Source organism: Pelmatolapia mariae, linkage group LG23, assembly GCF_036321145.2.
Source record: "Pelmatolapia mariae isolate MD_Pm_ZW linkage group LG23, Pm_UMD_F_2, whole genome shotgun sequence".
NCBI lineage: Eukaryota > Metazoa > Chordata > Actinopteri > Cichliformes > Cichlidae > Pelmatolapia > Pelmatolapia mariae.
Window position 1 is genome coordinate 39,743,212 of NC_086246.1, and position 13,452 is coordinate 39,756,663.

At 45.7% G+C, this 13,452-nt stretch overlaps 1 protein-coding gene across 2 annotated transcripts in view; it reads right to left on the minus strand.

Annotated features, from left to right (window-relative positions):
- Positions 1 to 13,452, minus strand: part of ssbp4 (single stranded DNA binding protein 4) — an 83,280-nt gene that overhangs the window by 52,452 nt on the left and 17,376 nt on the right. For both annotated transcript variants that reach the window (XM_063465939.1, XM_063465940.1), the window contains exon 4: positions 6,874 to 6,958. In XM_063465939.1, the coding sequence (XP_063322009.1) occupies positions 6,874 to 6,958 (85 nt within the window). The remainder of the gene's footprint in view (positions 1 to 6,873; positions 6,959 to 13,452) is intronic.

Genomic DNA, 13,452 nt, shown 5'->3' on the forward strand with positions numbered 1-13,452 from the left:
GTGTGTGTGTGTGTGTGTGTGTGTGTGTGCGGGCAGGCGTGCGTGATGCAGGCTTGCCAAGAGAAGCATCGCAGGCACCCCCAGCACGGAAGGTCGCCCTCAAACTTCCAGCCCCCTGACAAATTGCTCACTTCAATTCTCCACAGTAAACTGGTTACAGTCGAGGGCAAACAAGTGATGAATGCTGCTTTTTTTAATTATTGAGCCATAATTTGTTTCCTGAAAATGACTAAACTGAAAGAGAATTGGCAGTGTTCACCCGCTAGTTTCATTGGGAGAGATAAACAAATGCCCCAAGGAGTTTTCACTATTCCCCTGAATGTAGTATTCATTTAAAGCATTCGTTTAAATTTTATGGATGATGATGTTGCAACTAAGAGGGTATTCATGGGTAACTGGGTTAGGGAAATTAAATGGGACTGGGTTGGAAATCTGCATGCAAGGAGGGAAAGTATACGCTGCAGGGCCTGGCTTCTACAATAACTTTGTGCGGGCAGATTGATGGCATTTACGCTGCTCTGGCTAGTGGGACGCAAAGCATAGCTAGTACCAAAACTCAGATAAACTGCAAAACATGCAGACTTCAAAAAGAGTCCCTAGTGCCTTCGCACACCTCATTCTCCCTGCACAGAAACATCCCCTCCCCGCCTCTGTCCCCGGATGGTCGTCTGCATCCGTCCATGTCCCGGTCTGTCCCTGTCAAACACAGATCCAGCGGCTCGTGCTTACATAGCTGAGATCAAATGCTAAACCGCAGCTCGGTTTAAGCTTGCCCAGAATGAACCTGCAAGGAAGGGAATCATAAGCAACATTTGATCTTCTGCTTCTGTCACTTGCAGACCTCCAGCCGAACACGCACGCAGCTTGAGGGCAGCACTTTCAGGCTTTGCTGCCTTCCTCAGATAGCGAAAGGTATACACAGACAGAGGAGCCGACCGGCCTTTTTCATTTAGACTGTAACAACGGTAAACAACGGCACACAAAGACGGCGTCCTCTCGCTCAGCGCCCGTCTGCCTGCAGCCTGCACTCCACGCACTGTTTGATATTAAAAGACGACACGGGCATGAACAGAGGAGGCGGTGGCGGTGGCAGAAAGGTAGAGAAGACGGGAGACGGACAGGAATGGAGACACAATGCTGTGGCACGCCGCTGGTGTGTAGGCTATATTTAAAGTGAAAACAGCCAGCAGAATCTGTGAGAGGAAGATATCGCCGTGCCAACGCAGACTCCAGTCCTCTGCGTTCTCGCTCGCTTTCTGTCCTCATGCCTCCATCCATACCTACTCTGCCTATATTATGGATGTTATTATTATTCCTGCATGTCGTCATGTCGCCCCCGCTTCTCTCCTTCCCCCGAGCAAGGAAGCGGGCACTGCTGGCACCCAGCCAGATTACCCAATCAATCTCCTGTGAGAGGGAGGGAGGGCGGCGAAGGAGAGAGGGGGAGGAATAAGAAAGAGAGCGTGGAACAGAGAGGAAGGCAAAGAAAGCACGGCGGGAGGGGGTTGGAGGATGGCGAAAAAGACCTGAGAGGAACTGAAGCAGGAAAAAAAAAACGGTGCAGGATGAGTAAATTTCATGAAAAAAAGAAATGGACGGGGACAAAGAGCGCTTTGACAGGGGAGGAAGGTTTCATGCAGACGTGTGGCATTAAAAAAAAAAGGCAAGTGAGCACCTGGTAAGGCAACGTAGTGAGTAGCAGTGATGAAAAAAACCACACAAAATCCCACACAGAGTCCAGACAAAGGCTTGGCCATCAACGCTTGTTTACAGAGCGCAGCTCCTCCCATCGTGCCACCTGTTACTGTGGTCGAGCCTAACAAATGTTTAACCCGCTCAAAGAATAGCCAGGCAACAGCCAACACTGCATCTCCATCTATCTACGGTCTGCAAACGGCACGCTGGGAAAAGATCAGATTAGGGCTGCGCCACTCGTTTTCCTGGTTGAAGTCACTCAGTGTAGAGCAGAAGCAAGAAGTTAATTACTCAATCAACCAGTCAACCAACAGAAAATATACTGACAACTGTTTGACTGTCATTAATCTGTTAGTCTTTTAATAAAAGCAAATATGATTTCAGAATGGTGAAACAAGACTGTAAGTAATGTCTCCTTGGTCTCTGAAAAACACTGGCGGGGAATATTTTCTGACATCTTTTTTGACATTAATCAAGAACGTAATTAGCAAAAAAACTGAAAATGAAAAAAAAAAACCAAAAATTAAATGGAAGTTTTTCTCATGTAAAGACAGAACTTCAGTGAGTGACTGCATTTTTAAAATGTTAAAATTTTCTGTCGATCAAACAATCAAATATGCAGCTAATGCTCGAGCGCCTTATCATGTTCACGAGGGCTTTCATGACGGTTTTCTTAATGCGCTCTATTTCGGGATGAGGTGAAACGTTCAAAGCTGAATCCCCGTTTTTGACTCCTCCATCTCAGCCATTATCGTGACAGTTTGCATCAGTAAGCCGAGAGCTGAGAGGAGTCAGTGAAGCACTGCGACGTGAGTGACGCACTTGTGGCACTAAATCCGTGTCGCTCTGCAGGCGGTGAACCCGGATTGGCGTGAATCGCAGATGTTTGGGGTTGCGACCTCTGGCTGGGGCAAAGCAAAATGTCTGCAGCAGCGAGGCGAGCGGATCGCTTCCTGAAAGACTGTTTGTCTGTGACTGCAAGTGCATGCACGCGTGTCTGAGACGGAGAAGACAGAGACTCATTCTTCTGTGTGTGTGCGTGCTCGTCCGTCAATATGTATGCTTTCTTCATCACAAAGCTCGCGTGCTTTAATCATTCATATTGAGTTACTAAAGACGTGCCATGTTCTTATAATCAAACACATTTCCTCAACAAAGTGCTCTTTTGAGGAACATCCAAATTCCAGCAGAAAAGAGGACCATGAGATGCGCGGATCTCTTTTAGGAAATAAACGTGATTAAAGGGCGACGTGAAGAGGAAGGACAGAAACACAATTCCGACAATTAAGACGACAAGAGCGAACACTCAAATTACTTTACAGAGGTACAAGACTTCAGGCTGTTCCAGCTCTTTATGATACGGCATCATCTCGCTTACTTTGAGTGCGTGTATTCATTTGCATGAGAGCGTGTGGGAGTGGGATATGCACACAAGCGCTGCTGCAAGTGGGAGTGTTTACGTGCGAGTGTCTACGATAGCAGATTCGCCATTCAAGGGTGAAAGCAACCAGCTACCCTTCTAGTCAGAGGCCTCCAGTTCTGGGAGGGAGGCCAGGGCTCCAATCCCACCACATTCCCCTGGATTAGCTGTCAACCAGTCCCCAGATCTGGGGATTAGCACATTATATTCCATTATCTTTCCCAAACTGGAGAGTCCACAAAGTCTACATCATTGCTCTCAGAGGGAGCCAGCAGGACAGGGCTGAGTAAGAGGTGCCTTCAAATCGGGCCAAATTGAGCCAAACTGAGCTGAGCCAAACCAAATCTGTAACTAAGACTGTACTCCGGCTCAGCGTTGCCTGGCAACCAAATTAGTTTGAGGAAACAAATAAGCAAACTGTGTTTCTAGATATCAATTTTATGGCACTTTGCTGATATTTTCTCATTGTTATCCGCAGCAAAGTGACAGCGTATACCTCTATAGAGGCCAGGCAGACCATAAATTACATGTAAGAAGAAGCATTAATAAAAACAAAAGCAATCCTGGTTTATCTCACACACGTTCCCCTTCCACCGCTCCTGCTGAGCTGCACACAGAGTGGAGTGCGCGGCTCCCGGGAGCCGTGTTGTTTTTCACTCCGTGATCCGGGCGGACTCGGGGGAGCGAGGGAGCCGTTATCAGCAAGGGGCCTTGATAGAGACTCGATCGGGCTGTCAGTCTGCGGGGACCGAGGAGCCAGAGTTAATCAGAGGCAGACAGACCCCTCGTCACCCTGGGGATTCACGCGCTTCGACCCCGATGCTCTGGCTCTCGCTGTCACGCAGACGCACAAAGACACGTGCGGGAATGGTCACAATAGCACATGTGCTTACTCGCACCTTCTCGTGCACTGTCAGAGCCTCTGCCACACCCTCTATGCTTTATTAGGACTCCTAAGCCAAAACAACTCTGCAACTTTATTTAGCAAAGCATGAATTCAAAGCAGTATAATTTATAGTTTTCTTTTAAAATAAGGTAGCACGAGGTCCACGATTACCGACTCAAACTGACGGCACACGTTTTTCTTTCCTTTTGACCTTTGGCCTGGATTTTCAAGCACATTCTGTCATCGGCGTCGACGTAAAACACTAAACAGGAAAGTTAATGCTGTTAAGACGATATTTTAACCCAGGTGCAGTCTTTTTGTCCTAAACATCACTAACTAGTTTTGTGGCTATACCAAACCAGTGAGTGAAAGCAAAGGTGAAAAGTGAAAGTATGTAAACATAAGATAAAACAGACAGCTGCTTCTCATAAATATAGTTGTTTCTGCCTCTCAAACACGCCTACCTATGTTGATATAGAGAATTTTCTCTTCATAGCATACACTAAATTAATTGCGGGAGCTATAAATAACCACCTGCTTTCCTTGTGTGAACTGATGCCTTTTTGTCTCTTATTTGTATTACAGCCTTGCCTTTCCTCTCTGCTGTGGTCCTCGCCAAGGCGATAACCTGCGTGACATTTTTGCACTTTTTGCCATTCACGATTACAGATTTGAGACCGCCGGCTCACGCAGACATATTTTCTTTTCCCCACTTCTCCGGTGAGCGTCTGAGTTTTAAATTCTGTGAAATTTGTGCTTCTTTCTTGTGTTTCTTTTAATTGCCGTGTCCAACAACTTGAGGTGCAAACACTGATTTTATATGCCATTGATTAAATAAGGGAGTACGTGGGTACAATGATTTATAAAAGGGGACCCTGCGGAAAATGCAGTTTTTCTACACTTTCTTTTTCGTTGGATTTGTATTCAGATTTCTGCATTTGTGTGCAAACAGTTTCCTGCACCTTGTGTCTATCTCACATCGGAAGGCTGCACTAGCTTTTTTTGAAAGTTTGTGAAAAACACCGGCAGATCGCATGCACACAAGCATCATCAAGCAAAACCATAAAATGACAAATGTTTCTATCTTTAAACTCCTAATCGCAGCAAATCAGCAGTCGCGAGCTGAGAGTTCGCACAGGCTGACCTTGTGAACTTGAGTGAGGTCGAAGATCAAAAACAGAGCGTCTCAGCAGTTCTAAACGCTCATCAGGTTCCCCTTTAGGGTGCGTTCATCACTTTACCACAACACCAACAGAGCACCTGCCTCCTCTCTCTACCTGTCTTTACTATATTTTAGTAAAAACAAGCTCAATATACTCCTGAACCTCTGATTCACATCAGCACTTTAACTCCTAAACTGCAGCTTGACTCTATGTTTTGTCTATGCAGTCCAATGCCGAGGAGCAGCAGCAGCGATTCGGATTCTCAGCTAACCAGTTTACGTAAACAAAGACTGAAACACATTTAAAATATGTCGGCAGGTTGGCAGAATTTCAAGCCAGAGGTTCAGACATATATTGACCAGGGCTGTCAAACCAGAGCCGTTAAATAGCTGACATGCAGGTATCCAGCTGGCCTACCTCTGGAGAAAGGTGTAGGAAATTATATGGCATTTAGATTAATTAGACACAGTTGTCAGATTTAATTAACTACTAGGTTTAATTAACCATGTAATTAATCTTATGGTGGTCCAACACATGCACACACACAGAGACGAGGCGAGGAGACGCACACATCAACTAGTGCCCGCGCAGACATGCATGGTACATGCGCGACAGATGTAATCTGTTCAGCTGACAAGCGCTCGCACTTTTGCCGTCAAACCTCATAAGAGAGTTCAACTGGACGGGTGACAGGCTACGAGCTAAAACGGCCTGAATGAAACGCGGACGGCGAGAACCGCGCCTCTAATCCATTTCAGGTTTAACTTCTGCCCAGGTGGAACGATAATCTCGCAGCTGAAGCAGTCTGTCCAGTCAACATCCGCACACCGTGTAATCCTTACTCAAATATACACCACGCGGCATGATGCAAATATTTATCATAGTGTGGACAAGCCGAAAGAGAAAACCCTTGCAGCTAAAGAACAAAAAAACAATTTGAAAAAAGATGACAGAAAGTGAGGAGGTTAAGCCTGCGTGGTCCGCAGTCACGAGAAAACAGCCGCTCGCTTTGTGCCGGCCTGCAGAAAATGTGCACGTTTGATCTACTGGTCTGATTGTGCAGAAGACAGGGGTCACGGGGGGCTCAGGCCCTGACCTTGCAGCACCCGGGCCATCCTGTGCCACAACTATCATAAGCAGCTATTGTGTGCAAATGTGTGTGTAGATGTGATGGTGTGATCAACCAGCTGCTTCATGTGATTTGACCTTTACTGAAGCCACGAGTGAACCGATAAATAGTCAGGCAGTACAGTGACCTTTAACCTCAGTGACAGATTCACTAGAACAGGAAGTGTGGCCACCAGCTGAGCTGCACCGCTGAAGCAGCTGATAGGAAAAATATATGTAATCAGTCAGATCGAGTTAAATATTGAACGTTGCCACAAACACCCTATTGGATTTTAAAAATTCAAAGATGGAAGTCTAAGGGCTTTCCCATAAAATATACAAGTGGTGTTCACGGGTGTTGCATTTTTTAAAAGCACGCCATTTCAGACGTCTGCCCCGTCCACAAACGGAGGCTGCAACCAGGTAGAGCAGACGCGCAGACGGTAAGAAACACAAACGTGTCAAAACAAGAACCAGCAGCATTATCTCAAACAGGATAGTCCCTTCTTTCTGATGCACGGTCTGTGTGATCGTGGGTGCTCACGAGCATGTGGATGTGTGTGTACTTGTACACCGCGGGAGGGTTGGTTAAGTTCACTCACATAGTCATGGAAAGCCTTGGCCTCGCTGGAATGTTCGCACGTCTCCCTCCGGTCCGGGGCAGCGCAGTACAGATCCCAGAATACACTGTGCACACAGGACAGCAACAGCAGTTAGACACTTTCATCTGTAGGCCACAGACACACCAGGTTCATGGCAAAAAGTGGTTAAAACAGAAGTGTTAACAGAAGCAGAAGAATATCATGTAGATGTTTAAAAAGCAGAGCAGGTATAAAATGATTTCTTGATAGCTCAGTTTGAGACAAACTTTTCAAAAATAGACCAAGAAGCCGTCAACGTCAGTATGAGTCACGAGCTCCGGTGACAGCACTTTTCAATGTTGTCTCAACAGAACCATCCAAAGAACAAAACGGCACAGATGAACCGAAACATCAGTGTGATTGACTGATTCTTGGCCCTGATTGCAAAAGTTTCTAAGAACATGTGTTTTAAAATTAACAACATTATGATATGAACGAGATATTATGTGATCAAAACGCGTCCAATAGAAACGGCAGAGCATGTGATAAGACCTGACAATGTGGTTGACGATGACAACTGTTAGCTGTGACTAACAATTATTTTCAGTATTGATAAATCTGCTGATCAGTGTCTCTACTGTCATCAGAATTTTAAAGGCTGACACCTTTAATTTGCTTGTTTTGTCTGACTAGCCGCAGAAAAATAATATTTTGTAGGGAGCGCATCAGATTTGATCATTTTTGCTTTAAAAACCATTTAAAATCTCAGCACTTTTCCAGCCACACACACACACACACACACACACACACACACATACACACACACACACACACATACACCACAGCAGGCTTCTCTTTAGCCTCCACACTATCGCGCAGTCCAGCCAGCAGCTCGGGTCCAAATTACCAGGAAGGACCTCCAAATGTTCCCCTCGGCCTGTCCCGGTGACCTGCAGGTTATTGACCAATCAGCTGTGATTATGTTACTTACTGCCCAATCAGCAGTGTTCATATTAGTTAATTAGACCAATCCAACTCCTCCAGGGCATCGGAGGCCACCAGGTCCCGCTCCAAATGGGCCCTTAATTACTGCACTGAAATAAAGGAGTGCTGCTTCTCCTCGGTGCTGACTTCACGGACAGAATATTAAAAACAAGAAATGCTGAAGTCACGGGAGGATTTTTTTTTTGCCACTTAAAAGGTGCAAATAAACTCTAACATGCATTCTTTGTGCTGATGTTAGGAACAGCCGTGACACTTGATGTGACAGACTGCGAAATGGAGCAGAAAATATTAGCTGATCACCCGTAACTGTCAGAGAGTGGCTCGGCAGCACCCTGTCACATACTGGTCATTTTTCATTGCACAGGATGCGTGATTTTCATGCTTCTGTGTTATTATCTCTTGAATATAGTTATTACGGGACATTGTTGATCAGCAATCTACACATTCCTTCATTGTCCTTTGATTTTTTTTTTAATTTTCTTTGCTATTTGAGGGCGTCAAGGAAACCAGAGTGCAACAATGGGTGTCCTAAAAATAAAAACGAACAATAAACAATAAATTTGAACCCCGCAGCACGAGGTACCAACCTTTCAAAGCATCTGAACTAAAATAGAAATGTGTTATTAGAGTATTTAAAGATTAAAAGGCAGAGTCGGTGCCCTGAGGCGTTCAGTGCGCGCTGGGGTCCCTTCTAGACGAAGAGGGCACCGAGGAACAGGGCGGGACTGTGCAAAGCTGGTGGTGAACACATTGTGCGTGAGTGCGCGTGCCTGCGTGTTGTGCCGCCCTTCTGTCACTCGACAATAAAGCCAGTGTACATTATCATATCTATCGGTTGGTGTTAAAGAGATTGCTGCTCTGTCAGAGACGAGGTGCGGTGTGAAGGCGCGACCATCGCAAATCCAATCAGCTCTCGGGGAAATGAAATGGGACGCGGGTTGCAGTTTGTTACAGAAAAGACACAACCAGGTGCAGTCGCAGGGGTAGGGGAAGGTGATCTAACATCTCCTGGCCTGTGAAGTCTGAAATATATTACGATTTGAACAGCTGACCTGCGTCTGTCTGAGCCGGCGCAGGCAAATCTCATTCCGTCTCTCTGCATAATCTGAAGGAGGATCACTGCCGGAGAGGACTAAACGCGGAAACAAATACTTTCATTTTTCTGATATTATTTCTGAGGTTTTACACTTTTTTTTGCATAGAGAGAGGCAGAAAGTGTGAGGACGTGTTAGATTAACGAGCAAAATCTTTCTAATATTCCCCCAATTTAGACCCCATAGGGCAGCTTCGGTGCATCGTTAGGACCGAATCCAGGTATATGTGGGATGGGACCATTGCCAGCGCCTTTTTTGTTTTTTTCCCCCCTTTTTAATATAGGGTCACCCACATTTAGAAGAATAACACACAGTTGTTGTCCCATCCTTTTCAGAAAAACTAATCTGTAGAAATGATCTAGGAAGTCAACATTTGCAGTTAATTAGCAACAGCAATCTGCGAGAAATCTTGCACACCCTTGTTATAGTAAAATTTCTATCCAATTATCTAATCATTTCAATCTAATCATCTCATCATGGGAAGCTCTTTATAGTATTATGGGATGTAACTGGTGGTTTAAGCCACACGACTCTGTACAAAGGATGCAAAGTTTAACAGCTCTTACTTTGAAGAGTCACAGGAGAGATTTAAATTACAGCTTGGGGGTCATATAAACTCTTTTATTTATTCAAATCAGAAACGAGACTAAAATATACGAGCCAGCGCGGCCGCCGCACACAAACACGCGCTCTTTGTATCCTGAACAGAGGAGGAGGAAAGGATTAGCGTCCAGCCGTCCAGAAGATGACAATTACTAAAATTAAATGCCATCACGATAATTATTTGCAATTTACTGTGGCCTCACAGAGCCAGTGGTTACAATGTGCTTTTCCAGTACAATAAAGAGGGTAAACAAAGACACTGAAAGACAGCCACGCAGGCTGCTGGTAGCTGGTTTAATCCTGTGTGCGTCACTCAGTCCGTCGGTCAGTCAGCAGGGAGACGGAAATAAAAATTAAGACAGAGATGGAGATCAGGATGCGGCACGAGTATAAAAGAAAAAAAACAAGTCACCAACGCATTTATCATTTATCATCATCGTGCCTTATAAACCATAAATGCTCCATGTGCACATTCAACAGTCCGTTTTCTCAACTTTAGGTAGCAGAGAGCGGCCGGAGTCTATCCCAGGGCACGAGGCGAGTTACACCCTGAACAGGTTCCCTGTCCGTCACAGGACCTGCCTTTGGAAATGGTGTAATAATACAGTAACTGTGACTGAAGAAAGTCCTGCAAAACAAACCTGACCCATGAGAAAAATTAAGCTGTCAAACTCGAGACCCAAAGACAAAGAGCCCGCTCACACAGAACAACAGTCACAGAGGCAGTGACTGAGGCAGTGTTACAAGCTTAATGATGCCCAGAATAATTACGCAGTAACAGCAAAGACATTTGGGCCTCCTCTCCTTGCATGGGGTATAACTGTGCATGACATGGCTAATAGGAAACATTTTGTCTGTCTAGGAATCCCAAAATAGTATTCTTTCAGCTTTCACTGATTTCACAAGCATTTGCAGTTGGTCGACAGAGTAGTATCTGAAAGTCAGACCCCACCACACAGGGCTGGAAACCAGTTGGCAAAAATGTATATTCACCTATCAGCTGAAGTTGCTGGCAGCCACTGTGTCAAATCAACGCACTGAAATCAACCTCTTTGTGACTAATATCACCTAGTGAGTGCCAGCAACCACTCGCCAATCAATCGGGGAATACGCACGGTTGGTTGCCAAGAAGTCTCTAGGCCTCCGTTACGGGAACTAATTCTTCTGGACTGAACCAATTTAAGTTCAGTAAGCGACCTTTTGATGACTTTAGTAAAGTAAGAATCAAATCACCAAATTTCTTTTATAGTGTATTCGCACCATGAAATAACTGACAGAATAAGGAAACCTTTGATTTCAGTTCATCCAACTCTCACACACTGCAAAGTTAAATTCGGCTCACTGCAGCAGTAAACAGAAACTGTATGCTTTTCTGATTTTCCAGGTTTCCACTGATTTGACTGTATTAAGTGTGATTTATAGTAAAGTGCTACCTCCTAGTGTTGCATATGCATTGCTTGGCCATCACCACTGAAACTAAGACAGTGTTGTTAAACTTGGAGCTCATAACTTTTTACTAAAAAGTATGAAGAAGAGACTTCAAACTTTGAGTCTACACAGACTTCTTAAACTGAGAAAGGCTGCAGATGCCTATGACACAAAGCTAGCTAGCATGTTAGCAAGCAAGCTAGGCACATCTTGTTTAATCGTCCTTGTTCTGTGCTTACACTTCATGTTACCACCAAACAACTATCACAGCTGTTGAGGTCTCTGTCACTGTAGAGGATTTCACTGCTGGTGATGTTAGCATTAATAATGGATTATGTTTACATGTATTTACCACCACTATTCAGCCAAGAATCAAAAAATCCCCTGTTTGTGTCTCTTCCTTGTTACTGGAAGGAGACACAGATCCCGTGGGGGTTGAAACAGGAAATCCCGGCAAACCTTAAAAATTCTGACAAATCAAAATGTGCTGAGCTACCCGCTGTGGTGACCCCTTATGATCAAGGGAGCAGCCTAAAAGTAGCTTATTTATTTACATGTAGTGTATCTCCCCCTTGGAATATAAACCATGAGGCCAACAAAATTACAGTTTAATCACCATCAATTAAAAACAAAAGAAAAAAAAGCAATCAAGAGTGAGAATAAATGATTATTTAGGCAAAAATAAAGGGCACTAAACAGAATGAGATACAGAAGGATGTCAAAGAACAGTCCAGACATTTGGGAGCATCGGCTGGCTACTCTCACTTTGTTTGCTCTGCCCCCACAAACAAGAATTTCAGCTAGAGGCTATCACAGAGAAGATCCCTCTACAGTACATACTGTTGTTGTGGCTGTGTGTGTGTGCGTTGGGATGAAGGAGGATTCAGTGGCCATCCAGTGAAAACTGGTTAAAGCAATCGATTTTGGGATAAGGAGGAGACAACTAGCGGTGGCCAATAGAGAGCGAGCTAATGACACAATCAACACCTGCAGCCCTCACTGAGCCTTTTCTTTATCCGTCCACCCATAACAACAGACGTGGATGAGTGACCCCCGCTACCAGCCTCCCTCCCCTTCCCCCTTCTTAGAGCCACGCTCTTATTCTGAAGCCCCCCCACCCACCAACGGTGCCCTACAGGAAACAGCCACAGAGGCAAAGACAGAGGGAAGAAAGCCCCAATGAGACACTAAAAGGGGGGGAGGGGGCCAGGGTGGCTGTGGGGTCGGGGTCTTAGATTTGGCTTTTTAACACAAAAGAGGCTGGAATGTAAAGAGTTAATCCATTCGGGGGTCTCTCTTCCGCAAACAAAGGGACAGGCCTCCAGACAAAGGTTGAGGGAGGGGTGGGGGGAGAAGGGTGAGGGATGAGGGAGGCTGGTGGCTTTCCTACCATCTGGAGCTTTTGTTTTGGGGGAGGCTGGAGGTTGGAGGGGGGAGGGAGGGGAGAGGGGGTGCCGGCTGGTTTAGGGGTGGACAGGGGGCTCCGCCCTCTTTCTCCTCCCACAGCCAACCCCCCAGACCCCACTCCCACTGAGTATCCGTGTCCACGTGCTGTGTGGCCCAGACAGACGCCCCTTAGCTAGGTCATACTACACTTCAGCCTGCCCTGCCCTGCATGGCTAATCAGCAGCCTACTCTCCAACTGCTCTCTGACACACACACACACAGTATCATATCCTGCACTACTGAAATATATCAGTACAGTGAAAATACACTAAAAGTGTTCAGTTTCCCTTTCCATTTGCCTCATACACACACACACACGCACGCGTGCATGCACAAACACGGCTCCCTGAGCGCTCTTATTGGTTCAGGCAAGAGCAAACTTGGGCTGCACTGTATGTTTGTGTATGTCATTCTGTCAGTATTACTGGTAGTGATCCAATTGAGAGCTGTCAGGTTGAGAGAAGCCAGGTTCTTTAAGGGCCATTATGAACCGTGTCAACAGGCTACACAATCACAACACACACTGGGACCTCGAGGATGAATGAACGAAGCCGCATGTCCGGGTTTATTACACAGGGCCAGCCGGGGGCTTTGGGGATGAGCAGGATAGCATGAATGACAAACAAAGCAGGCCCTGTCAAACCTCTTATCCCTTCTCTTTGCCTCTCCTGCTGCCTTGCTGAGGATTCAGCCTCTCAACCTCCTTGATGCTCTGCCTGCTCGATTCTTTGTCTGCGTCCGTTCCAGCTACCCAGCTTCTTCTGTCCTGCCTGTTTTCTCTCCCTCTTCGCATTAGAGTTGGATTTTCTATTAGCTGGCTGACAAGCGGAAAGGGGAAATCCTACTTTTGGGTGTTCTTATTCCTTTTAATTCAGACATGGAGAAAAACATGGTACGTGCCAGGCTGTAATTCCACTGACCCTGTTCTTCCAGCCAGATAAAAAAAACACTGTCTTCTATTTACCCAGCATTAAGAGATCTGACAGATTTGTTTAAAGGAGCTGAAAGAAAAGAGGCACGGCCC